The sequence below is a fragment of the Melopsittacus undulatus genome, chromosome 2 (genome assembly GCF_012275295.1).
Source record: "Melopsittacus undulatus isolate bMelUnd1 chromosome 2, bMelUnd1.mat.Z, whole genome shotgun sequence".
Classification (NCBI taxonomy): domain Eukaryota; kingdom Metazoa; phylum Chordata; class Aves; order Psittaciformes; family Psittaculidae; genus Melopsittacus; species Melopsittacus undulatus.
The window spans coordinates 13,803,311-13,830,961 of NC_047528.1; the positions used below are offsets into that span (position 1 = coordinate 13,803,311).

A 27,651-nucleotide genomic window follows, 5' to 3' on the forward strand; every position below is an offset into this window, starting at 1 on the left:
TGCATATACCATATATGTATGGTAGCTAACAGAGTGCAAGGTCATAAGGTCATAAGGTCAGTTGGCTCTGATCACAGAAATGATAATTGGAAGTTGAGATTGTAAAATCATAGGAAAGGTTCTTGTTCTTGAAAAAACTGAATTTACTTTTATGCTTGCATATTTTGGTAGAGTACTGTTCTTTCATTAAGATCTTTTAGGGTAGTTCAACCCTCATATGAGTTGGTTCTGATTAAAATTTCCTTCAGTATGTTTAAGTTACTTTCAGTATAAGATCACTCTGTAGTTAGGCTATTTATTACAGGTAGATTTTTTGTTTTTTTTTTTTTTTTTAATTAAACGCTGTTCCTAATTTTATTAAGTTATAAATTGTAAGTTAGAATTTGAGAAAAATTGAGAATTTGAATACATAAAAGTGTCAGGTTTCTGTCTACAATAGTGTTTTTCCTTCCAATTGCAGGCACCCCCGGGCCTCAAAAAGAATCTTTTGAGAACCTATGAATCTTGGACACCAGAGCAAATTAGTAAAAAGGGAAATCTGTCGCGAGCGCATTCTCTCTTTTGTTTAGCATGGTTTCATGCTGTATGCCAAGAAAGAAGAAATTATATTCCTCAGGTAATTTTTCTTTTTATTTTTTTTTTTGCTACCTTTGTAAAAATGTACTTCATTTATTAGCTATTATATTTGCAAGTATTTTTCATCAGGTATACTTTGGGTCATGTTGTGAGATGAGACAAACTTGGGTACTTCTGGTGCCTGCTTTCGTTATTGTCTCATAATTCACTGCAAAATTAGAACTTAGTAGCCCAAATTCCTCTCCCTCTGAAAACTGGTAGTGTCTGCACTGGGTTATTTTGTGATTTGTGTACTAGCTGATACCGATGCAGGAGTGGGGGTCCCATGGAAAAGATTCTGTGAATCCTATTTACTTTTAACAGGAAAAAATATTTTGGAAATGTACAGGATTCAGTGTAAGACATGAGAAAAGAGACACTTTGATGGGAAGGAGGGGATGATGCTGTCTACTCTTCCTGCACGCAAACCCTGTTCACAGAGAAGGAAAAACAAGGGAATGTATGCATTTCTTGTGGGGTTTATAATTCATTTCAAAGGCTGTGATGTGCTTTTCCTGTGTTTTTCCCTTAGACTATTTATTTTTTTTAAAGTTAGCATTTCTTTTTTTTAAAGTTACCATTTCATTCTGACTGCAGATGCTTAAATCAAGCAGAAAAAAAGCTCCACCACCAAACTGTTCTATGTCTTGTTTGTTTTATTTAGGCTAGGGGGGAAATTAACCTGTCATCTGAAAGATTTGATCTCTCAGAGGCAGGAATGTTTGAGAGTTTTTAGCTAGTTTGACTTTGTCATTTATGAGATTGCCTCTTACAGTAACAGACTTTTGATTATAGTGTTCAAGAAGCAGAACAGGTGAAAAAGCACTGATCTGACACGTGAACTCTCATTTAGCTTTGTTCAAATTCATATTCATTTACCACCAGTTTCCAAATGACACAAGATAGGATTACTGCTTTCTCCTTAATTCCACTGTAACTGTGTTTATCTTATGCACAGACTTAGTGATGGTTTTCTATTTTACTTCTGTCATTGCTGGGTTGCAGTTATTCCCAGCTAGATGATCTTGTACTTTATAATGAATTTCAAGCTTTAGGTCCATATACAGATCCATCAAAACAAATACATGAACACTGTTGGGAGACTGCAGCACCTTTTCAATTTATGACCTTCAGGGTGACTTGGTTGTGATCTCTGAAACAGCTGCAGTCCTGACTGTGTCCCTCTCACTGGATATGCGTGATATGTGGATATACCTTTGAGACCTGGATTTCCTAAATTTTGTATCATATATCAATATTTATTTATAGTTATCCATTTACATTGAAACTTTTTGGAGACTTACGTACACATTAAACAGTACTGCTATATATAAAAATGCCATTGAGAAAGGAGGTATAAACTGAGAATGATAAAATATGGTGGTCATAATTTTCACTGTAATAGTACCAGTAATTACTTTTATCATAGTTTTTTTCAGTCTGTAGAGAAGTGACATGAATTAAGGAGTAAGACAAATGTTTCTTTTTCGTAAAGTATCGTACAGTATACAGTAACCACATACATAAAAAATATATGTATTGATCATTCTGTGACTCATTAAATTCTTTGATTTACTTTTAATGGTAGGGTTGGACCAAGTTCTATGAATTTTCTTTATCTGATCTCCGTGCTGGTTTTGACATTATTGATACACTTTTTGAAGGTAAGTCACTTATGGAGAAGAGTTCACACTTCTGTTTCATAACCCTTCTGAATATCTTAGTTTTAATTTTAGAGTATTAAAACCTTTCAGATTAATTTAGATAAATTGGTTACTTTGCATGATTGTTTCATTTGGTGTTTGGAATGGGGCCATTCTGTTTAAAGGCTACTTTGAAGGTATTTACAGTTTTTTATTTCAATCTTCATTGGAACATTTCCACAAATATAAGCACATGTCCAGGTAGTTAGATAATTACTTCAGTATGGGAAGTGATCTGACCCTGAATCAAGCTGTGCTTAAGCTTATTAGGATTTTCTGCATGTAGATCCAAACTCAGAGGATTAGTAAACTGGTAAGGGCTGGAGACAGGCCCAAAACTATTGCAGTTAGGTTTATTTATTCCTATATTTGGCTTATGCAGACTGACATTGCCATAGGCACTGACAAGTCATGGTTTGCAAGATAGCAGAGCCTGGAGAGTCTTTCCAATAGGCAGCAGGTAGGAGGTTACCTTATTTAAGGGCAAAAGAGAGTTAAGTTGTATGAATGAAGCCACCTTGTCCCATCAGATCTTGAGTTCAAGTGGAACCCTGTCCCATTTTACGATTAGCAGAGATGTTGCATGAAGAAATTTCTCTTTCTATAACACTCAGATAAGAGTGTAGATGCTGCAAGGCTCATCATCAGTAAGCAAAGCTAGACACAAAGAGTGAATCATAATTGCATTTTTGGGAGGTTCGGTAAACCAGTAATTTTTTTGTGCCAGGACCTATTCTGCTCAGCTTCTTGAGTCCGGAGAAATAAATAGATAATAGAGAAGTACCTGGAAGATAAGTCTTCTGCCTCCATTCTTTCCCAGTGACCTCCCCCATATAGTGAATAAGTGAATTGAAAATTAATTGAATATTTATGAATTCTTCATGCTGAAATTCACTGATAGAGCTCACTTCGTTTTTATGTTAAGTAGTGTAGTAATGTCTTAATACCAGTTATTATGAAAAAGGTATTTTTTAAAAGTCTGTGCATTTTGAATAATTTACTTCTATGTAAACTTAGCAACTGATGTTGAGACATAATTTGTGATCATTGACTTAAATGAGATTTATGGATGATTAGTACTTTTGGAACTGGACCTTAGTTATACAAACTTGAAACATACAGTGATGTAAAGAGATTTAATCACTAACTATCAAAGGTAATCATTAATCTACAAAGGAATAATTGAAGCATTTGGAAACAATAGTTATCACCAATAAACTCCCCCCTTAAAATAATTGCTGCTGCCTTTTTCAAGGGACTTTCAAAAATACTTTTTTGATCAAACTTTTACCTGTACATGAAAGCTATAGGGTCTAAGTAGGTAATTATCACATGTAATTATTTTGGGCAACTGCGATTGATAGAAGGGAGAGAAAATAAATTATTTTGAATTTATGGGATATAGCTGAGCCAGAGTAATCTAATTGCAGTATCAAACTGTCCAGGAAACTAATAGTAACATGATTAGTTTTACATGCTTACAGTGACATACCTATTCTGGACCTCTCTGTGTTTGAAAGATAACATTTCCAGTAATGTTTTGGTTTGATCTACCAGTTTATTTTATGAGATCAGATGGTAATGTGATACAAGACAGTGTACAAAATTTGGAACAAGGGGAATTATTTTATTTGTGACAAAGGACTGCATAATTAAAATTTTAATATCATAATTTCTGAAATGCATATAATCAGTTTACGATAGAACTGCAAGACTTAAGTAATATTTCTAATAACTCATTTTGAAACACAATAAGTGTGTATTTTATCAATGACGAGTATTTGCAAAGACATTGAAGTTTCTGCATCTTCTATTATTTGGTAATACAGAAGAAAAAAAATTAGAAATTAATTATAGGATGTGCTTGTATTTTTTTGTTTCAATGAAAAACTGCAGTGACAAAGAAGAAATGCTTACAGTGCAATGCTATCCACTCATACAAAATTAATATTAATTAATTTATAGGTTCCAAAGACTTCCAATGGGAATTTGTGCATGGCTTGTTTGAAAATGCGATTTATGGAGGCCGTGTAGACAATTACTTTGATATGAGGGTTCTTCGGTCCTACTTGGAGCAGCTTTTCAATTCACGAGTCATTGGCAACTTAAATGCTAGAGGCAAGAAGATTACTAGTTTCCCATATTCAATCTCTTTACCAAATTCCTGCAGTATTTTGGTAGGTATACATCTTCTGTCACCTAATATAAAAACTAAACAAAGTTATTGTAAAGAATTATTCTTGGAAATAATTCCACAAAGAAAACTGGGGTTACAATCCAAAGAATGCCTTCATTTATTTATTTAAGACTTCTTTCATGTAAAGAACTAATTCTTAAGTTGTCAAAACTATTCTGTCTGTTCAGCCAGTCTCCTTTTTTATAATATCTGATTGGACTATGGAGTAGAACAGCAGAGCTATAAAGAACTGAGTAAAAGAAATTGGGTCAATTTATGACAAAGAAGGTTATCATTGCATTTTTATGTAACTTGGTGTATTAGCATAATAGTACTTTTTGCAGACTGCTAAAAATTCTTATAACTTCTGGATGAAATAGGAAAATTAAATACATTTCTATTTACAAAATATATCAACATTCTGACATAATCTACTTCTATGCTGTGGAGGATGTATAGCTTTTTTTTTTTAAGATAAATATGGAATCTGATTCTCCTATAGTATTCCTTTATTGTAAACAAGAGGGAATTCAGTGAGTCTAAAGAACTGATCTCTCCCTATCTTTTCACGTACTATTGCTGTTACTACTAATATTAATTTGCAATTTAATATAGGATTCCAAACTAGACATCTGAGTTGAAATTCTTTTAGCATACACTGTTAAATTCATGACCTGAACAAAAGGTCCCTCAGTTATGTTTACTCTTCTCTTATAATGCAGGATTATTGTAATATTATTGAAAGTCTTCCAGAAGATGATAAACCGGAATTTTTTGGCCTGCCTGCTAATATGGCTCGTTCATCACAATGTATGATCAGTTCCCAGGTAAAGTTACATTTTTCATTGGACACTGAATCTTTTCTGCATCTAGTATAAGCTAGAGAACCGATCACCGGTTCATAAATAGTAATTTCCATAACTCACAGTAAATGAAGGGATTTTTGGAATATGTCGACTTTTATCTGTAGAATATTTTAATACAATAACTGTTCTCTTTAGTTGCAAAGATATTAGTTTAGGACTTAATATAAACAAAGAATTACTGAGAAAGTTTACAGTGATATAATTCAGTTCATGCTGAAGGGTATCCACATACATAAGTAGCTTCTAATTTATTTATACTGTTAAGGTAACTTCTGTCAATGGGTTAGTTCTTTCAGGTGCAGTTCACTGCAAAGCTGGTTTTAGTTCTGATCATTAAATTCTAATACAGTAGTTTGGCAGATAGAATACGGGTAACATTCTCTTTCTGAAAGAGGAATTAGTACATTAAACTATAAAGCTATATAAAGACAAATCAGTAGGATAACAGTGCATAGGGTAATACACTGAGCTCAAGAACTCTTATTACAAAGCCAAAAATGAAGATTTGATGTATCTTGTTGTCTTAAAATCTTACACAAAAATCAATTCTAAAATGCTTTTGTTTCTGTCAGATACACAGTAGACTGCTCATTATTTCTTTCAGCTATGCTTACATAATTTGTTCAGAACTGCAATTGTTAAAAATGCTAGTTAACCTTCAAAAAATCAGAATAGATTCAGAGCTCCTGTGTGAAGGGAAGTAGGTAATGAATGCATTCACATGCAGACTTAGACTCTACTGAACTGGTCTGCCACAGCATTGATTATAATCTATAAACTATAGGTTATAATCTTGAAAATATGAGGCTGTTGTAGTTACAATTCTGTGAGATGCTTCTTTGTCATATGAGAGATTTCCTATCCTTTTTCAATAATAGTTTGTGGGACTTTTAGTCTTAGGCAATTTAAGTAACAGAAATGGGAGATTTTTCTTAAATTGTATTTCTACCTAACTATGAATCCTACTCCCATTTCATTTCTGACAGTTTGGCAGCTCCCTTAGATCCATGGGTGATCCTATGGTTCAGTTAAATTGAGTGATTGGTTTCTAACAGAAGTCTTTCTCATAATTCCATTACCAAGCCAAGGCAGAGAAAAGCTGAATGAATAAGGTTGTGAGAAATAAATTGCTACCAGCTCAGTCATCATGTCGCTAGCACTACAAATGCGAAATTTAATACTGCATCCACTGCTTCACTGATTCTATGTGAAGTATGTGGTATACAATTTATATCTACTATCCCATACACTTTCATATCTACTAGCCATTGTAATTTCTCAGTGTGTATTTTTGCTAACATCTTCCTTATGCAGAGAAACAGAATTGCATTGGCTATACCACTGAAGTCGGGATTAGGGGAAGAAGGGTTTTTTGAAACACACATACTTAGAAGTTACTTGTCTAAACAAACTGACAGCAATTTTGACTTCAATCATATTTTAGGCTGAGAGATTTAAAATAATAATTCAAATATACACTGATCTTAAGTAAATTGTAATCAGCAATATTAACTGTGACATTAAAATAATTAAATCTATTACAAGCAATCTGGTATCATTTTATGCCATTGTTTCACTACACAAGATGGAATACTTAGATAATAGAAATGTAGATTTTTTATAGACTTTCTATGAATATTGCTTAATTTTTATCTATAGGAATGATGGTTTGTATTGCTGGAGAAACACGTTTTGCTGTAGCAGAAATTTGCTGCAGCACAGTGCAGCATTTTGCAGTCATGCAGAGATCTCTTCTGTAACCTGCTGCATTGCTAATGTTTGTGTAAACTTAAAAAAGCAGTAACAAGAAATGGACTTTTTTCAGTAGCCCTACAAATATTGACTATATTCACAGCTTTTCTTATTTAGAACAGAGAACTTCAACTCTAATTTAACAACTGAGTATCTCTAGGTGCATTATTTTAATATTGTTAAAAATTATGTCTTATGGTGTTCTGTAGTGTAATTCGGAAAATATTGCTTCTGCATGTGTACTGGTAAGAGCCATTTTGGTTTAAAAAAATATTTGACTTAAATAGATGTAATCTTTTAATCAACATGACTTACTTTTTAATTATTATTATTTTGTGCTTAGTTGTTTTATATAGGTAGAGCTAGGTAAATTTTTAGAGCCTGGATTTCTAGAGTTCATTGAAGCTCTGCAGCTCTGCCCTACCTACAGTTACAGGAAGCTTTTGACACAACATCTGTTAGGTTGCATTGGTCATGAAGGTCATGAATAATCTCACATCTCTTGCTGTGTTCTCTCTGCAGAACAGTGCAGTTACAATAGAAAAGAACTCATGTGACAGTGCAGATGCAGGAGCCAGCATAGCTGGTCCTGTCTGGTTTACACCAGGTAGATTTTCTGTATAGCTGAAACTCAGGTTTCTTCAGCCCTCATTACAGAAGGCAATTGGGTTGGTCAGGCACTGTTTGCTGCTGAGTCTGCCATTGGACTATGTCCATAAAAGCCACATCTACACATATGTTAAATACCTTCAGGGATGGTGACTCCACCACTTCACTGAGCAGCCTCTTCCAATGCTTCACAACCCCTTCGGTAAAGAAATTATTCTTAATATCCAATTTAAACCTCCCATCACACAACTTGAGACCATTTCATCTTGTCTTATCTACCACTTGTTACTTGGGAGAAAAGACTGACCCCCACCTCACTTTCAGATAGTTCTAGAGGCAATAAGGTCTCTATTGAGCCTCCTTTTCTCCAGGCTAAACAACTCCAGTTCCCTAAGCCATTCCTCATCAGACTTGTTCTCCACACACTTCACCAGCTTTGTTCACTTCTTTGGACACATTCCAGCACCTCCATGTCTTTCTTGGAGTGAAGGGCCCAGAACTCAGCAGGGGATTTGAGCTGTGGCCTCACCAGTGCCAAGTACAGGGGACAATCACTTCCCTAGTCCTGCTGGGTACACTTTCTGAGACAAGCCAGAATACCATTGGCCTTCCTGGCCACCTGGGTACAAGCTGGCTCACATTCACCTAGCAGTTGGTCAACATCCTGAGATCCTTTTCCACTCAGCAGCTTTGCAGCCACTCTTCCCTAAGCCTGTAGCATTGCATGGGGTTCTTGTAACCCACGTGCAGGACCCAGCACTTTACTTTGTTGAACTGGCCTCAACCCATTGATCCAGCCTGTCCAGATCCCTCTGTAGAGCCTTCCTATCCTCCAGTAGATCAACACTCCCACCCAGCTTGGTGTCATCCACAAACTTACAGTGAGTGCACTCAATCCCCTTCTTCAGATCACTGATAAACAGAACTGGGCCCCATACTGACCCCTGGGGAGCACCACTAGTAACTGACCACCAGCTAGATTTGTCTTCATGATCAGGTATGAGTATGTTCATGTTCTCTAAGTAGGCTGTTTCCTTTCCTTCCTAAGCTGTTTAATACTTAAGGCTTTTACAACCAACCCTCACTTAAGCTGTCTTGTGTTTTCTTTGAACATTTGCATATGTGTTGAAACCTGTCTCACCCTTAATGTTTCCTGCTAGTCTAATCTCCAACTGGGTTTTGTCTTTTCTAATGTCATCCTGAAGTGCTCAATCACTGCTTTCATGTCCTTTCCTTCTCTCTTTTATTTTGCTTCTTGTATGTTTCTTTTTTTTTTGTCTTTCAGTCTATTGTGGCACTCCCTGTTTACCCAAACAGTCATTCTGCTGAAAAGCCTGGTCTTTCTGCACAATGAGGTGATTTGTTCTGAGCTCACTCAAAAATCCTTTATTCCCTATTTTAATGATCTGAAAATAAGGTTCTGTCCACTATACTGTCTCAAATTTTCCCTCTTCTTTATGACCACTTCTCATGTGATTCTGCTAACATTTCCCTGAATAAACCCGTGTCTGCTTCCCTAAGGTCCAAAATCACTACTCTGCAGTTTACCTCAGACTATCCTCAACATAAATATAAATAATAATTCCTCCCTGTATTTGCAATGTTGGCTGTTAATCAGCACTTTATGTATTTCCTTCAGTCACCATTTCCTTCCTTCACCATTAATAATGCAGCTTTTTCACATACATTTTGAAATATGAAGATGCACAGCTGAAAATAATGGTATTAAAAGGGTTTCTGTGACTGAAAGGTAACTCTTAATTTGTGTTAAAATTTTATAAGCTAGTGGATCTCTCATTAACTTTATGCAACCTTTTAAAATACAATTCCCATGAAAAATTTGTTAATGTGCTTCTTTGACAAAAGTATTAAGCCTGTGTGGTTTTCTCATACTCAGTAAAAATGTACTTTTGCAAACCACTGCTATAAATATCAATTTGGAAGTGTACAGGACTAAAATGTATATTGTTACAGAGTATTTTAAAAGTTTGTAGAAATGACCTATGCCTCTATTCACACTTATTTTTGTGTATCCGTACTGTGACATTTCATACTTGTGGTGAATGACAGCTGAATCGTTTAAAAACCTAAGTTTGTTCTAGCAGAAACTCAACAGACAGGAATAACACTCACACATTACTTCAGGATAACTTAAGTAAATTATAATTATCTGAACAAACTCAGGTTTACAAAATCAAGCAAAAACCATTTTGCCGATGTATATATTCCACAGAAATTATACTAGCATAGAAATCATATAATCATAGACTGGTTTGGGTTGGAAGGGACCTTAAAGATCATCTAGTTCCAACCCTTCTGCCATGGTCAGGGACACCTTCCACTAGGCCAGATTGTTCAAAGCCTTGTCCAGCCTGGCCTTGAGCACTGCCAGGGATTTGGCAGCCACAGCTTCTGGGGGCAACTTGTTCCAGTGTCTCATCATGCTCACAGGGAAAATTTTTTTCCTAATATCAAATCTAAATCTACCCTCTTTCAGTTTAAAGCCATTCCCCCTTGTTCTGTCACTACATACCCTTGTAAAAAGTCCCTCTGCAGATTTCTTCTAGACTCCCTTTAGCTATTGGAAGACTGCAGTAAGATCTCCCTGGAGCCTTTTCTTCTCCAGTCGGAGCAAGCCTCTCAGGCTGTCTTCATAGGAGACTTGCTCCAGCCCTATAATCATCTTTGTGGCCACCTCTGGATTTGCTGCAACAGGCCCATGTCCCTCTTGTGTTGTTTCCCCCAGAGCTGGACGCAGTACTGCAGGTGTGGTCTCACGAGAGCAGAGTAAAGGGGGAGAATCACCTCCTTTCATCTTCTGGTCTTCTGCTTCTTTTGATGCAGCCCAGGATACGGTTGGCTTTCTGGGCTGCAAGCACAAACTGCTGGCTCATGTTGAGCTTCTCATCAACCAGCCATGCCCAAGTCCTTCTCCTCAGGGCTGATCTCAATCCATTCTCCACCCAGACTGTAGCTGTGCTTGGGGTTGCCCTGATGCAGATGCAGTTTGCTTTGTTGAACTTCATGAGGCTGTCATTGGCCCACCTCCCAAGTGTGTCAAGGTCATCCCTATGGGTGGCATCTCTTCCCTCCAGGGTATAAACCAAACCACATGGCTTGGTGTCATTGGCAAACCTGCTGAGGGTGCATTAATCCCACTGTGCATGTCATTGACAAAGATGTTGAACAGCACTGGTCCCAGTACTGAAATCTCACACTGAATGCATTCTGTTTATGGATGTGGTTGATTGAAGAGAAAAAAGAATTTCTTTAGTGAACACTATTAGAAGTCAAAAGGGATAGCTCATCATAGCTTAGTGTATCTATTAAATATAATACTCTTTTAAAATAGTTAATGTTCTCTTCAGTCTGTGCTTGAAACTTAGTTTGTAGAAAAAAAAACATGCTTTTTATAGCTATTTTTCATTTAGGGATGAATACTTGTTGACTTAAAATTAATAGTAAACTAATAATGGAAAACAGTGTAGGGCAATCTAGTAAGGCAAACAAGGTAAGAACCAGGATCAGGAGATGTGATTTTTCCTCATTAAATGTAACTGCAATGATCTCATTGACTTCAGTAAGACAGCTTTTTATCCTTGGGTTCCATTTTGGGTTCTTTATTCATTTTATTTGCTGACCTGCTGGTATTTTCAGCAAGTCACTGTGTGGTTCTGCAGGTCTTCCCACTATTCCTTGCATATCTATCTCATTTACTTAGATTAAAGCTGCTGTCTGTCTTTCTAAAACTGTAGTCAGATGTATGATTGTATTACTGGATTCTATCTTGTTAATGACAGCAGATGAGGCAGAATGTGCAGAGTAGGGTGTTCAAGGACACCTGGAACTCTTAGATTGCTGCATCATGATTATACACTACTGTTATCACCTAAGTCACCTAAAGAAAAGTTAGAGTATGTCCACTCAGTATACCAGTCATACATCTGACTGGGGCTGTGGGATATGGTGATTTTTCAAGGTGCAGTTGTAATATAATAATGTGTAGTTTCTTCTGTGTTTGTCAACAGGCTGAGTTTTCTCTTGCAAAATCTAGCTAAACCGGCTCTGAGCACTGGTACCTAATTTTATATCTAGTGTTCCTTCATAATTCTAATCATGTCACATAGAGTAATATGGGTATAATTATTGCAAGCATGCAATTGAAATTATTCTTGATCTTGTTATGTTATTGCTATAGCTGTCAGGATGAACATAAATCTATTTTCTTAAAATAATTTAGCATTTATATAACCTTTGCATCAGCCATGCATAGCATATAATTACTGACATTGATTAAATGCATCCCACATCACAAATACGTGACTAATAGGCTCTAGCCGGAATTATTGTGTAAAGCCAAACTGTAGTTAATATTACGCTGCAACTGAGGGATCTGAGTTCTTAACAAGAATTGTTAAAATCTGGGGAGTGTTTTATATATACCTGGGGTGCTGCATGAAAGAAAAGTGCTGTGTCAAATAATGGGAGCTGTAGTACTGTGCTCTACCAGAAAACACAGCTCTTTACCACTGCAGTCAATCATTGCAATAATTCAAGTAGCCTTATTAATTCCTACAGAATTGGTGCTATGTATATGAGAATATGTTGTTGCACTGCATGAAAGTTTGTTCTGAACACGCTCTAATTTTCCAGGTTTTTCAAATTTTGTCATGGTGTGCAATTAGCTAATGTGAACCACCTTTTCTGGCTTTCCTTTCTGCATCATATTCTCCGGGTAGTATGTATCTTTTGACCTCTGCAAAGTAAACCCCATAGTTACTCTTGGAGAGGCTAGAATATCGGGTGGGTCAGTGGTGGGCTTGTGCTGTACATCTGCAGCATCCTGATTTATTACACTGAACCCCTGCTCTACAGAGGATTTTCCTGGTGTCGAAGATGTATGATCCTCTCATGTATGAAGGAAGATATAGGTGGTGTCAATGTCCTTCCCTTTTTTGCTTTGTATTTTGATTAAAGCATCATCTAGCTCTGTATTGAGTCCAGTCTTACTTCACATCCTTATTGAGTGAAAGCACAGCTTTGAAGTGGTCTTGAGGGAACAACCACAGAGGAAGTGTAGACCTTCACTTTCTTACTCATCAATATGCAATATGAATGATTTGGTTATGAATGCTATTAAAGTGCCTTCATCCTAACAACCTCCATGGACCCTGTTACTGCAGAGAGGCTAAGGGACACAGAGACTGAAAGTCCAGGAGATTTCATTGGCAGTTCAGTCTTAAACTACTTTCACAGCCATGTGGGTAGCTGCAGCTAAACTATTAGGAACTGTATGGAGGCATGTAGTTCTGTCAGAAGGCAAATCGGGCTGAATTTATCTCCTCTTGCTTCAATGAAGACATAGTTACATTGCATGGAGTTACTGCTTCACCAGTATTTATCAAAGTAACTATGATATAACTTGATATTATCATTTGAGCTCTAAAGTCTTATAAAAGCAGAAATACTTCCTTGAATAGCTGTGTAGAGGGATGTATTGTTTCTTTCAGAGAAATGAGACATAGAATTGCTTTCTGTGCTAAGACTATTTCCTTTAAAACTGGTAGATGGCAGTAGAGCATCTGCTTTGACATTGTAGATCTGCTGAGGGGAGTTTGTTAGCTTTTTATACAAAACCAAACATTTTATCTGTTCCATAGTCTTGAAAAAATAACCTTTATTTGACTAGTGAATCTTTTCTGGTTTGTATTCTTTCAACAGTAATCATACTCAGAAATCACTGATCTGAGATTTTTTTTTTAATTCAGTGACAGAATTTCACAATATATTTTTTACTTTATTACTTTGTTCTTTTTCAAATTGTAATACCGTGTGTAAAATTTTATTTCATTGTATGCTTTGTAGGATAGATTTCTTCTGAAATAAATACAAGTCTTGAATATAAGCCTGTGTTTCTTATAGATTGCATTTGTGAAATAGCAGGTTTTGCAGTAACTGTGGATTACTGAAGGCAAGACTTTTCCCTCATCTTATGCATGAGTAAAGAACAGAAATAGATATTGTATTTCTAAAAATTTCTTTTAAGCTGAGTTTCAGGGAAGGAGAAATTAAAATCTTGACATTTTCTCTATTTTTCTGTGAGTTTATTTTAATTTTCAGGGCAAACATGACTTTCTAGTAATTCTGGATGAAGCTACATGGGACTATTACTGTCTTTATTGCTTTTTATTCTGTTCATTATCTCTCTTAATTTCTCTAAATGCATGGGCTTTTTACTATAATGTGTTGGTCAATATCATAGCAGCATATATCCACAGAAACCCACAAAGTATTCAATATATTAAAAAGCTGAGATGCACATTAAATTTAATAACTATGTAAATAAATATTGACATTACAAGTTTGACTATCCCACCTTTATTAATATATGCAGTTTATTTTACTCTGTGCTAACAACACAAAAAAGAGTGTATAAATTTTCCATTAAGAATGGAGAAAATATCCAGTAGCAGTTCCTTTATGCTGTTTATAGTTATTAGATGCACTGTTCACAAATAAATTACTCTTTTAATTTTTTGTATAAATACTGTTATGATTAGTTAACCTTACTTAAAATATCTTCTACAAAATCATGGTTCTGAATAATCTTTTCATCCTTCTTTAAACAGACCAGTATTTGTGATTGCTTTTATATTTTGGTTAGCTTTCTTTCCATCCCTTCCATGTTTTCAGTGAAAGTAGTGGTTTCCTGCTTTATGTCAGATTTCTTCTCTCTCTATTCAGAGTATTTAGGTGTATTTTTGGACTGGACTAGCACAGCATATAAGATTTTTTAGTGTATAATATATTAAAAGACTATGTTACAATAACAAAGGTGAGCATTGAAAGGTCAGGTATTTTAAAAGTACTCTTATTTTGAGTACTCTGTATTATACAACTTTGATTAGATTTTCAGTTTCGTATTATAAGGACGTACCTTGGTTCTTTCCGCACTAAAGTGCAAAGGATAGAATTCAACAGACCTAGATGTCTGCATCTGTGCTAGTCACTTCTAGTCTCTCTTTGTGTCGTAGAAGTATTGTGTTTAAGGTATGATTAATCTCATCCTATATAACTATCTGAAATTGACCTGATGATAACATAGTAGAGTGAGAGGAGCCAAATTCTTCTTGAGTTTTGAAGTTAGGTCTCCAGTAAATTAAAATCCTCATTCTAATCTCCACAACATAGACCCATCTATCTATCCTTACCTATGTAACGGATTTAGTTTTCCTATGTACTCAATAGGAGGGTCTCCTAAATTACAAATTGGCACACTTAAGATCTGCCTATTGATTATTTTATGTTACCATCATACTTGTTAAACTTGAGAGAAGAAATGGAATGCAGTGGAAAGAGCTAAAGAATTTCCATGAACATCTGGTAAATATCATCGTATGTTGCAGTACTCTAGAACACTGACTGTTAAAGTTTGATTTTTTTTGATTCTATACTTCTAAGTGCTTAATTTTTGATAATCACATCACAATATTTTTGAGCTATTTTGATAAAATATACAAAGCAGAAACAGATACAGGTGCACAGAAGAAGATTGAAATTATGGATAGTGTATTTCTGATTTAAATTATATTGTCAAAGTCTATAATTACATAATTAGAACTAGACAACTAACCCTATACAGTAAAGTTAGAAAATAATTACTTGATCTTGCAGTCACTACTTCTCAAATTTTCAGCTATATGAAGATAAGTGTTTATACCCATAAAGACACTTAAGAAGGAAAACAATACTTAATATTTTCAATTGGCCATATTAAAAAAGCAATCATATAACCTTTTTTCAGCTTTATAGTATAAATATGCAAGTTTATGTGAAGTACTGCATATGAATTAGCAGTTAAAGTATATTTTATATAAATGTTTTATTTCTTTGCAAATGATAGCATCCAACTATTCAAAAACAAATTATAAGAGCCAGAACTATAGCTAAAAGAATTATATCTGGAAGGCAGAAATGTGTGTTTATTATCTGTATTGCTTGTCAGAATATTTGCATGTGTGCCGAGTGAAAAGGAGGAAGAATAGCAGGAATACTGTAATCAAAACATTGATTAGAGAAAATAATTTTTTGCTAAATTAAACAAAAGTCTTTTCTGCTATACACAATAACTGGAGCACACAAATAATTATTAAAGTTAAGTTATGAGAATAAGAGAATGAAATTGTATTTTCTGTAACAGAAGCTATACTGAGTAGTGGCTTCTATTTTCTTTTTCTCCCTTTAGCTATCAGAATATTTGTAGAAGACCTTGTAGGCTTTTGCATCTGTTGTCTTTTCAAACCCAGCTGAGATTTGACTTCCCTCACTCCATCCTAACTTAACTGAGCAATGTCTTTATACCTCTTCTGGGTAGTCCATCCTTGCTCCCATCTTTTGTGGATTAGCTTTGTACACTTGAGATCACTAGTTTCCTCCTCATCCATCTTTATCTTCTGCCACCCTTTTCTTTTGTTTGCTTCTCATGCTTGCTTCCTGCACATCAGAAAGGACCGTTCTTGTGCTTTGGGAAATTTATTCCTGACAATTGACAACTGTCCTGGCCCTCTTTGCCCTCCAGTGCAGTTGCCCAGTATGTCCTGCCAAGAAGATCTCTATTATGTCTATGACAGTATGTCCTGCCATAGAAGATCTGCTAAAATCTATTCTGCTGAGTACCAGGGTTCTGATTCTACTACTTGCCTTACTCTCTTCTCTCAGAATTTTAAACTCCACAATCTCATGATTGATGCAGCCAAGGTTGCCCTCAACCTTCACATCTTCTTCATTGTTTGTTAACAACAGATTCAGTATAGCATCTCCCCTGGTTGACTAATTGCCTGCCTTTACAAAGAAATTGTCTTCAAGAAATTCTAGAAATCTGCATTGCTTGTACCCTCTCATATTTCCCTCACAGCAGATTCTGTGTTGGGTGAAGTATTACATGAGTATGAAGGCCTGTGATTGTTAGGCTCCTTCAAGCTGTCAAAAGAAGATTTCGTGTACTTTATTGATCAGGAGTCTGTAGCACACACCTATTAGAGCAACACCAGTGTTCCAAACTCTGTCTGCAGGCTCTGAGCTGGCTTGTAACCTGTTCCTGGGCAAAGCTCCATTCACGCCAGGAACTCCTTTGTCTTGACTGCAACTTCTCCTTGACTTCCTTTTTGGCAGTTTACTTCAGACTAGACAAGGTTGCAGGCTTGAGGAATTGTGGCTGAAAAGCTGCCTGATGGAAAAGGACCTGGACAGCCTGTGCCCAGGTGGCCAAGAAGGCCAATGGTATTCTGGCTTGTCTCAGAAAGTGTACCCAGCAGGACTAGGGCAGTGATTACCCCCTGTACTTAGCACTGGTGAGTCCACAGTGTGAATCCTGTGTTCAGTTCTGGGCCCCTCACTCCAAGAAGGACATAAAGATGCTGGAATACGTCCAAAGAAGGCAGCAAAGCTGGTGAAAGGTGTGGAGAACAAGTCTAATGAGGAATGGCTTAGAGAACTGGAGTTGTTTCACCTGGAGAAAAGGGGACATAGAGGAGATCTTACCACTCTCCACAACTACCTGAAAGGAGGTTATAGTGAGGTAGGGTTCCATCTCTTCTCCCAGGTAACTAACTAGCAATAGGATAAAATAGCTGCAGGATGTGTCAGGAGAGGTTTAGATTGGATATTAGGAAAATATTTGTCACCAAAGGGGTTGTGAAGCATTGGAAGAGGCTACCCAGGGAAGTGGTTGAGTTACCACCCCTGGATGGAATTACAAGACATATAGATGTGACTCTTAGGGATCTGATTTAGTGGTGGACTTGGCAGTATTAGGTTAAAGGTTGGATTTGATGACCTTAAAAGCCTTTTCCAACCTAAGAGATTCTATGTTTCTATGTTATACACAGAGATTTTATGTATTTTTTATTATGTATATTTATACATCATAGAATGGTTAGGGTTGGAAAAGACCGTAAGATCATTGAGTTATATTTTAGTTTTTGTTTTTAAGACACTTAATATGAAATATAAAATAAATTATAGTAAATCTTACAAATGCTCACATTGTTCAGTTCACTACCATTTTGTAGGGCTTCATAGTGCCTCTCAAAGCTGAGTAAGAAGGTGCTGTTTCCTTGAGTGAAAGAAAATGAAAAGCAAAAGGAAGCAATACATCACTGCACATCTTTCAAGAATAGAAAATAAGTCAAAACCTAGCAGAAGCAACTTGACTTTCTGCCTCATTCTGTCTAAAACTTAAATAGACCAGTCTGTCTGAATGATTAATACAGTTTGTATTATCAATTTTTATTCTTTAAAGTCAAGACAGTAGAATTTGTAAGTAAGTTACTCTGTAACATGTCTTGAAAATAATGCACTGTGAAAAATAACTAAGATATAGCTAAAACACCTAAAATTATGTGGTTATATGTGCAGCTTAAGCGACAGACTGCAATATCACTGAAGGATTTTAATTTCAGTATTCTTTCTTTCTAAATATATACTTGTATTTGATGAGTTTATGTGTTATCAGGGTTGCTAACGGTAAAAGGCAGCTGGACCTAATGAACTGGAAGCACCCCTTCTTTCTGTAAATGTTGCAGTTGATTCTTTTAATTGCTTGCCTTCTCTCTTTAATAAATATGCATTTACATAATTTGAGGTAGCATGAATATCTGAGTAAGAGATCTGTGGGAGATCAGAATGGATTGATTGTAATTGTCTTGGAGTTTTGATGCCTGATAGGTATTATATGCATTTGGTAATGTTTTCTGGGGGTTTTGTTTCTCTTTTTTACTTACCAATGGAGACTAGTTAAAGGCACAGCTTAAGTTTTGTTTATAGATTTTATGAAAAAGAGGCTTTTTAACTAATCATACACCTCATTAATTTTTAAATTATTGCTGAACAAAGGCAATTACTGTGATAAGAAAAAATATGGGTGTTTTTCTTTTTTTTATGGCTCAGTATGAATGAGGCCCAAGTATGTTCTATATTTAGATATTTAATATTTTCTGTGTTCTGAATAGATCATGATTGGTAATTAAGTATGCAGAAAAATATAGTCCATGGATAAATCAGAGGGTGTTTGCTATTGTATTGCATTTTTATACTAAAAGAAGTTTGTTTATCCTCCTTCAAGATTGCATTTGTATTCTCATCACTCAGGTCATTTCACAGCTTCGGATCCTTAGTAGGTCAGTAACTGCTGGCTGCAAATTTGACAGAGAAATATGGTCTACTGAACTTTCTCCTGTTCTCAATCTATGGAAGAAACTTAATCAGGTAGGAAAGTAGCTAATTTGAAAAGACAACTTTTTTTTTTCCTCTGATAACTACATTAGAAGTAAAGTCTAAGGATATATCTTGAATATTGAAACATAAGAAGCAAAACGTAATGTAAATGTATTTGAGGTGGGAAGTACCATGTAGGTGCACAATGCCATGTCATGTCCAACTTTTCATCTACTAGTATCCTCAAGTCCTTCCCTGTGGGGAGTGAAGTCGATAAGATTTGCATGAAGAACAGTTTGGGAATGAGCTCTGGGCCTTGGTGCTTTGACAAGCCTTGGGGCGATGAGTTGGGGTGTGTAAGGCCAGAGGATGTGGGGGTTGTGAGGGGGTCTACAACATTGTGATTGGATTATTTACCTGGAGAGTTTTACAGGGGCAAATGAAATCGAACATTGGATGTATGTGCAGGTTGGGAAAGTACCGAACAAGGGGATAAAAATGGCTTGGTGGTAATAAACGAGGATTTGAGTCTCTGCATCAACTTGAGTCTGTGTCATGAAATGCCACATTTCTCCACAGGGCCAATCTCAATCCCTTCATCCCCCAGTCTTTACTGTTACTGGGGATTGCTCTGACCCAGGTACAGGATCTTGCATTTGGCCTTGTTGAATGATGTTGTTCTTCTTTATTATTACCATTTATCTGTTGTTTACATATAGTTGTAAAGTAGATATCAGACGGGATAGATTCTGACAATACCTTCCATTATATGTACAAGAAGCAAATACAAGTCTTCTACCTGTCAAATTTGCTTATCACTAAGAGTAGTTGGAAATAATGGTCTAACAGCTGTTTCAAACTACTGAAACTCAAGAAGTGTCCAGTATATGTCTGAACAAAATCTAGCTAATCTGTTTATAAATTCAAAGCTGTTTTTAAAATCAGCTATTTTTTATTCCAGAGGCAAAAAATATGCTTAAAAGCTTGTTAATATGTAGACAGAGATTAAGTATGTTTTAGAACTTTTTATTCCAGTGTTGAGTATGTAGATCAAGGATTAATTCAAAAAGGATTATCTTACAAATACCTTGAAAATAAGTATTGTATATGTAAATGTTGATGATTTTGAAGCATAGCAAAATTTACCACTTGACATATGTTTGTCCTGTAGAATTTATAATTGAGTAATTGATCATAATCTTTAATTGTGGACATAATTTTATCTGTACACTCTCAGTACCCTATGCTGATCACTTTTGTATTCTGTAATCTGGTGCCAAATTTAGATAAAATAATGGACAGCATTTGGCTGGGTATTTCTCTGGACTCAGACAGAGCTGTAGAAGGAGGATCTCTACAGATCTCAAGCTGCAGGGGATGGCTGGTGTCTCTTCCTGAGGCTGGGACAGTAGAAAACGTTCTTCAGCCTGCAGGAGATGTATGCTTGTTGAGGACCTGTGTCATCAAATTAAGAAGCTGTTGGAGGAGTTCAGTGGACTTTGCAGCATCACAAATAGATTAGCTGAATCTTTTCTGAAACACTGCAGTTTGAAGAGCCAAGCCCTCAACTTTTCTGTAGGTTGTGCCAGCAGAGTCTATGTCTGTTGTGACAGGAAGTAAAAACTTACAGGGTGGCAAAGACTGGAAGCTTGTGACTTCTGGCACCAGGAGGAAGGCTTCTGCTCCATCTCAAGACCTGCAGTTATAGAACAGATTTACTGCCCTCATAGCTGACAAGAGGCTGGGAGCTCTATCCAGTGTTCTCAAGCCTGCTAAACCAGATCCAAACAGAAGCACCAGGAGGAAGAAGTAAGGTATATTAGTGGGCAAGTCCTTGCTGTGCAGAGAAGGATGCTCCCATTTTCTGACCTGATCTGTCATCTAGGAAGGTTTGCTGCTTGCCAGGGGCTTAGATCTGGTACACTGTGGAAAGACTGCCAAGGCTTGTTCTGGCCCTTGGACTATTAGCTCTTGATGCTTATTCACATAGCCTCAGTCATACTGCCAGGCTTATTGTGGAGCATATAAAACATGACTTCATGGGTCTGGAGGTAGTGCTTAAGAGGACAGGGGACTAGATATTTTTTCTTCTTGATCAGTACAGTGAAGGTGGAGGAGGTGAGGAGTGGACAAATCCTACAACTGGTTGCACAGCTGATATCAGCAACAGGGTTTTGGGTTTTATGACCATGGAACACTTTTTGAGGATTGGTGATTGCTTGTTCAAAAGAGAACTTGTCCACTTGACTAAGTGGAGCCAACAGGCTGGCCAACTTGGTGAGAAGAGTTTTAAAACAGAAGTAGCAATATGGAGAGAAGATGACCAAAAATTATGTGAAAAAGTAGCTGACCACGTTGGCAGAAAAAGTATGTCTGTAAACATCATCATCAATAAAATCAACAAAACAAAGCCGAAGGGGGACCATCTAAAATATGTTCAGAGGAACAAGGAAGTGCCTGCCTTACAGAATTATGGGGAATGCTCTCACACCTTTCTGGGAAATCATCAAGCTGCCTGTACACTAATGAGTGCAGAATGAGGAACAAAGAAGAATTAGAGGTATGCATGCAGTTGTAGATTTCTGATCTCATAGGGGTCACAAGGACATGATGGGCTTACACATCAGTAGTACTGCCATGGATCTCTTGGGAGGAAAAGTTGAGAAGTTAAGGACATGGAGTTGCCCTTTATATGCGAGACCAGTGGGAATGCATGGAACTCTACCTGGAGATGTACAACATGCCAGTTGAGAGTTTGTAAATTAGGATAAAAAGTCAACATTATAGTGTTGGGCCCTTCTGCCCATCTGCTATGGGCCCTTCTTTCTGTGGTTAGAAAGAAGTAGATGAGACCTTTCTCATTTGGAAGAAACCTCATATTCTCAGAGCCTGGTCTTTGTGAGGGAACTTTCTGGAAACTTATCCACCCTGGTATCTGCTGGAAGAACAGGGCACAGGCAATCCAGGAGGTTTCTGTAGTTCATTCTGACAGATTCGCAACTCAGGTAGTGGAGGATCCAGTAAGGGAAGGCAATCTACAGGACTCATACTTACCAAGAAGGAAGAACTTGCTGACGATGTGAAAGATGGAGGCAACCTTGGTTGCAGTGATCATGAGATGGTGGACCTCAGGAACATGAGAGGAGGGAAACAAGCAAAAAGGCTTGCTTCCCAGAAAGTGGCTGGACATCACCTGCTGATGGGGAGTAGAAAGTAAATCTGCTTTGGTTTTGCTTCCTCATGCAGTCTTCCATTGTTTTGGGGGGGGTTGGTTGGGTTTTTCTTTTGGTGTCTTCTTGTTGTTTTTCATTAAACTGCCTTTATTTTGAACAGCACAATTTTTCATCTTATTTTCTCTCCCTGTCCTGCTAAGGGTATCTTAGTGATAGAGTGTCTTGGTGAGTGTCTGGCATCCAGTTAAACTACCCTATGGCTATACCCTATGGCTGGGTATAGCTGGGCTAGAATTAACTTTATAGCCTGTAACTTATTCAGATATTCTGAAATGACTGAGCTGGGGAGTTTATTATTCTTTTTGTATCCATAACAATATATAGAATCATGGAAACTACCCCCCTTTCATCCACAGTTTATTAGTCCAGCCAAAATGCAGACTCTGGAATTTTTTATTGAATTTTAGTTTAATCAAATAGATACTTAAAATCTGCTTTAAATTAGAGTGCTCCTGTGTTGAAAGTTACACAAACAAACTTCCCCTTTTTATTTGGCTGTTCAGGGCTAATACAGATTGTCTTGACATTTTCATCTATATTAGCTTGATTTGAAAACATGCGTTTTAATCCTTGCCTTTTGAAAACACCGTTGTACTGAATACTGTCCTAAAACTGCTTCTACAGTGTCTTTCAGCATGATTTAATAATAGCTTAACTATAATCATATTAATGGCACTCTTATGAACCTGCTATTAACTACATATGCAGTTGCTCAGTATAAGTTTTCATGAAAGACCTTACTAAAAATAATGAATAACTCATCAAACAAATGTTACACAAATTAAAAAAAAAAGAAAAAATCTTCATTAATGTGGAAGGAGGGACCAGAACATCCTGTTGGCCAGGGCTGGGCCATCAGAGTATTTCAGCAAGCCTCTCTCCTCAAGACTCTTCCCACATAGCCTTCTGCAATGGCAATACATATAGATAAGGATCTATATAAGCACTTCATTGTTACATAACTGGATCAGTTGGAAGTCACAGTCCAACAGAACTCTGGCATTGCCCATAGTTTCATAGTTTTCAAAGAAGCATAAAAAATACCAGGATGCAATGGAGCTGCCTAAGTGTTTTATCATGTCCAAATGACTGTCTGTCATGAGTAGAGAGAGACAGGAACCAGTGCCATACTTCGTTGTCAGGTGGATGCATTTTCTGCCTTGTTTCAGGGAAGCCCTTTAGTATCTCTGTGAAAGTTAGAAAGCCCACCTATAATAAAAATTTGGGAGCAGCTGCTTCAAAATAATTTTTGCTAAGTATGTGATCATAAGCTGCCATGATGTGTTCTGCCTTTTTTTTTGTTGTGTTTGTAAATTGAAGGCTAAGTATTTTCATGAAGTTGCATAGTGCTGCAAGACAATTGTAAAAGTAATTTGAAAGTTAATGGGCTATTGCTCTTTTACCTAAAACATTAGGAACCTCAGCTTTAACAAAAGAACTTTTTTTCAGCAGTGACAGTTTTGTGTAATAAACAGTGAGAGACTAATATCTAAAAAAAACAGGCAGAGAGACTTGAAGGAAGAGGAAGAATGGGTATATCACAATGCTAGAAGGAGGTGTCTAAAATGCACCATCACCACCAAAACTGAATTTTGAATCAAATACATAATTAGTGGAGGTATATGAGTTTTATTTTTATTACATTTTTTACATGTCTGAGGGTGCAATTTTCAGAACATACTGGAGTTTGAAAAAGTTTGAGTTTAGGAAGATAACAAAGAAAAGCTCTGGAGCAGCTTAGGTGAGATTATGTGAAATCTTATCTTGTAGAGTCATAGAATAGTTAGGATTGGAAAGAACCTTAAGATCATCTAGTTCAAACCCCGCCTGGGATGGGCAGGGACACCTCCCACTACACCATGCCACACCCAAGGCTTTGACCAACCTGGCCCTGAACACCACATTCACAACTTCTTTGTGCAACCCATTCCAGTACCTCACCACCCTTACAGTAAAGAGCTTCTCCTTATATCTAACCTGAATTTCCCCTGTGTAAGCTTTACCCATTGCCCCTTGTCCTATTGCTACAGTCCCTAATGAATAGTCCCTCCCCAGGATCCCTGTAGGCCCCCTTCAGATACCGGAAGGCTGCTATGAGGTCTCCACGCAGCCTTCTCTTCTCCAGGCTGAACAGCCCCAACTTTCTCAGCCTGTCTTCATATGGGAGGTGCTCCAGTCCCCTGATCATCCTCGTGGCCTCCTCTGGACTTGTTCTAACAGTGCCATGTCCTTTTTATGTTGAGGACACCAGAACTGCACACAATACTCCAGGTGAGGTCTCATGAGAGCAGATTAGAGGGGGAGGATCACCTCCTTCAACCGTGCTGGTCATGCTCCTTTTGATGCAGCCCAGGATACTGTTGGCTTTCTGGGCTGCGAGCACACACTGTGGCTCATGTTTTTCTCATTGACCAACACCTCCAAGTCCTTCTCCACAGGGCTGCACTGAATTTCCTTTTTGCCCAACCTGTAGCTGTGCCTGGGATTGCTCTGATCCAGGTGTAGGACTTTGCACTTGTCATGGTCAAACTTCATGAGGTTGGCATCAGCCCACCTCACAAGCATGTCAAGGTCCCTCTGGATGGTATTCCTTCCCTCTAGCATATCAACTGAACCATATAGCTTGGTGTCATCGGCAAACTTGCTGAGAGTGCACTCAATCCCACTGTCCATGTTAGTGACGAAGGTATTGAACAAGACCAGTCCCAATAGCAATCCCTGAGGGACACCACTCATTGCTGATCTCCAGCTGGACATTGAGACATTGACCACAACTCTTTGCTTGTGGCCATCCAGCCAGTTCTTTATCCACCAAGTGGTCCACCTGTCAAATTGATGTCTCCAATTTAGAGACAAGGATGTCATGTGGGACAGTGTTGAATGCTTTGCACAAGTCTGGGTAGATGACATCAGCTGCTCTACCTCTGTCCATCAGTTCCATAGCCCCATCATAGAAGGCTACCAAATTAGTCAGGCATGATTTTACTGAGATAGTAACAAAACTGAAAGAGGGAAAATGATCAAAGTCTCAAAATATACCTAATTTAATATTGGTTGCATAACATAGTATTTAATGTTAAATATTAGAACCTATCTTCCATTTCTTATGATTAGAAAACGTGCTTAGTACTTCAGCAGTTCTTCATCTTAATTCCCAAGCAGGTCATGAGGATATTTTTAAAGCTGATGTGAATTATATACATAATGGATTTTAAGGGAATGTAGTAGAACATTAAATGTATAAGCTGATATTGGTAGTCATGTTTAATTTCCCTATAAAACTGACAGATGGGTTGTCTTAAAAAATTCTCAGGAGAAAGCGTTAAAAAAGGTGATGAAATGAATATGCAAGTCATAGGAAACTTATGTAAAAGACAGTATTGAGGAACTTAGAGACCTTTACTTTCAGTAAGTCAGTTGTGAATCAAGACAGCATATGTGAAAGATTGAGGAAAACCTGCAAGTTGCAATGTCTTTGCTCTTCCTTATTTCTACAATTAAACACTCCGATAAGAAATTATCAGCTAGCTTCTGCTAGTTGTACATTACATTTTATATATACTCAACAAACTATGGTCTCAGAAACACAGAAGTGAAACTGGTAGTGTGATTTCAGGATGCAAAATGCAAAACATAATATTTCTAAATACTGTATGTTTCTTACACTTAGAAAAGTAAGTGATTTTGTTGTATACCGTTTTAATGATGTGGGATGGAAGACCTTATCATTCATTTTTCTGTCAGTCATAAACCAAAATATTTGTATTACTCTTTCACTTAGCTTTTCTCCCATTTTTGCTTTGTAGTTAAGTGCAGTGTGAGCTTGAAATGAAAAATAGGTGAAAGTTCTGACAAACTTGAAGTACCTGTGAATGATTATTGAGGCAGATATCTTACAAGTTCTGGAAAGTGAGATGCAATGTGACAATTCAGAAGTTTATTTAATCTAAAAAAAAAAAAACAAACTACTTGTTATTTTAAGAAGAGCTACTTCAGAGAAAGTAAAATCTAATTTTACTTTAAATAAATTATGAAATTGAAGTAGCAAAACGTTTTTTTCCTCAAAGGCTAGGGTTTTCTTTTTACATTTGTACCTTGTAGAATTTTCCAATAAATGCTTAAATTCCATAACAGGAATTCAGGGCAGCATCTTGTCACATGTCAGGTTGGCAGTTTCAGAACACATGCTAAAATATACTTATGTAATAAGCTGCATAGAATTAAGATTTGCAAAATGATTCCATCTCTTGAAGTTATTGAATAAATTTGGATTTTCAGTGGCTGTAATGGAATGGAAGTAAGTAATAAAAATGCCTGTGTGAAAGCAGCAGTACTTCTCAGAGTCTGAGCTACTCAGGATTTACACATAAAATTTTATTTATGTTTTATTTTTTATTTATTTGTATTTAATTTTCTTCCAGGTCAAACTACTCTTCTCAAAGCAAGAGCTGTATCTGGCAGCATGATTTATAGTAACCAGTACAATTTTGTTTTGCTAAGTACGCAACTGCTTTTTATTAACACCTTAACACAAATACTGAAAGCAGTGATTCAGCTAAATGATGATTTTTCAGATATTCCAGTACTTTTGAAGTAATTAGTTAGAGAGAGCTGTCTAAGAAGAGTGGTGCCTTTATTGAACATCTCAGGGACAGTCTGAAAGTATCATTAATCCAGTGTCGTGAAAGGGGGGATATCTGCATTACTTCAAAGCTAACAAGGTTATGCGAAGTATTGCATATTAAACAAATACTACATTTTATAACATAATAGTTTCCCTGAGTTTATTAACTGGGTGTCATATGTTCTTCTTTAGAATTCTAACCTGATTCATCAGAAAGTGTCTCCTCCTGTGGAACAGCAAGGATCTCCAATCTTGTCATTCATTATTCTGGAACAATTCAATGCCATTCGTCTTGTGCAAAGTGTCCACCAGTCACTTGCTTCTTTAAGTAGAGTCATCAGAGGTACCTCCTTACTGAGTTCTGAAGTACAAAGACTAGCAACTGCTCTGCTAAATCAGAAGGTAAGTCATTTTGTCATGAGTTTACATTACAAGCAATAAAGAGACCCAAGGGAACTGAACAAAATTCTGATATGCATTTTCATGTCATCAATTTTTCTGTTCTTTTATTGATAGACTCTAAAATTGAATTCTTACATTGATAGCGACTCTAAGGCAGAACTATGCTTTTTTCTGGAATGAAACCTGAGAAAAATCTTGCTTCAAGGACTTGCAGAAGCTTCTGAGTATATTATACTTTTATCAAGCTTTCCCTGAAAGACAAATCCGATAAGATTAGAAGTGGTGGAATACTATTTCCATTTCAAATACCAAATCATGCTAGATAAGTCAAACATATTAGCCAATAGAGTTTTTTAAAATCTGAGTTTTACTGCAGTTGTAATCACAATTTGCTGTCTGCTTTTACTCCATATGGATTATTACCCTATCACATCAGACAAGCTGTGCCTACCATACC

General features: G+C 36.8%; 1 protein-coding gene across 1 annotated transcript in view; it reads left to right on the plus strand.

Moving 5' to 3' along the window:
• DYNC2H1 (dynein cytoplasmic 2 heavy chain 1) overlaps positions 1-27,651 on the plus strand; it is a 166,597-nt gene that overhangs the window by 102,498 nt on the left and 36,448 nt on the right. The window contains exons 79-84 of the mRNA XM_005149725.4: positions 461-616; positions 2,204-2,279; positions 4,284-4,495; positions 5,217-5,321; positions 18,870-18,986; positions 26,985-27,194. Coding sequence (XP_005149782.2) covers positions 461-616; positions 2,204-2,279; positions 4,284-4,495; positions 5,217-5,321; positions 18,870-18,986; positions 26,985-27,194 — 876 coding nt within the window. The remainder of the gene's footprint in view (positions 1-460; positions 617-2,203; positions 2,280-4,283; positions 4,496-5,216; positions 5,322-18,869; positions 18,987-26,984; positions 27,195-27,651) is intronic.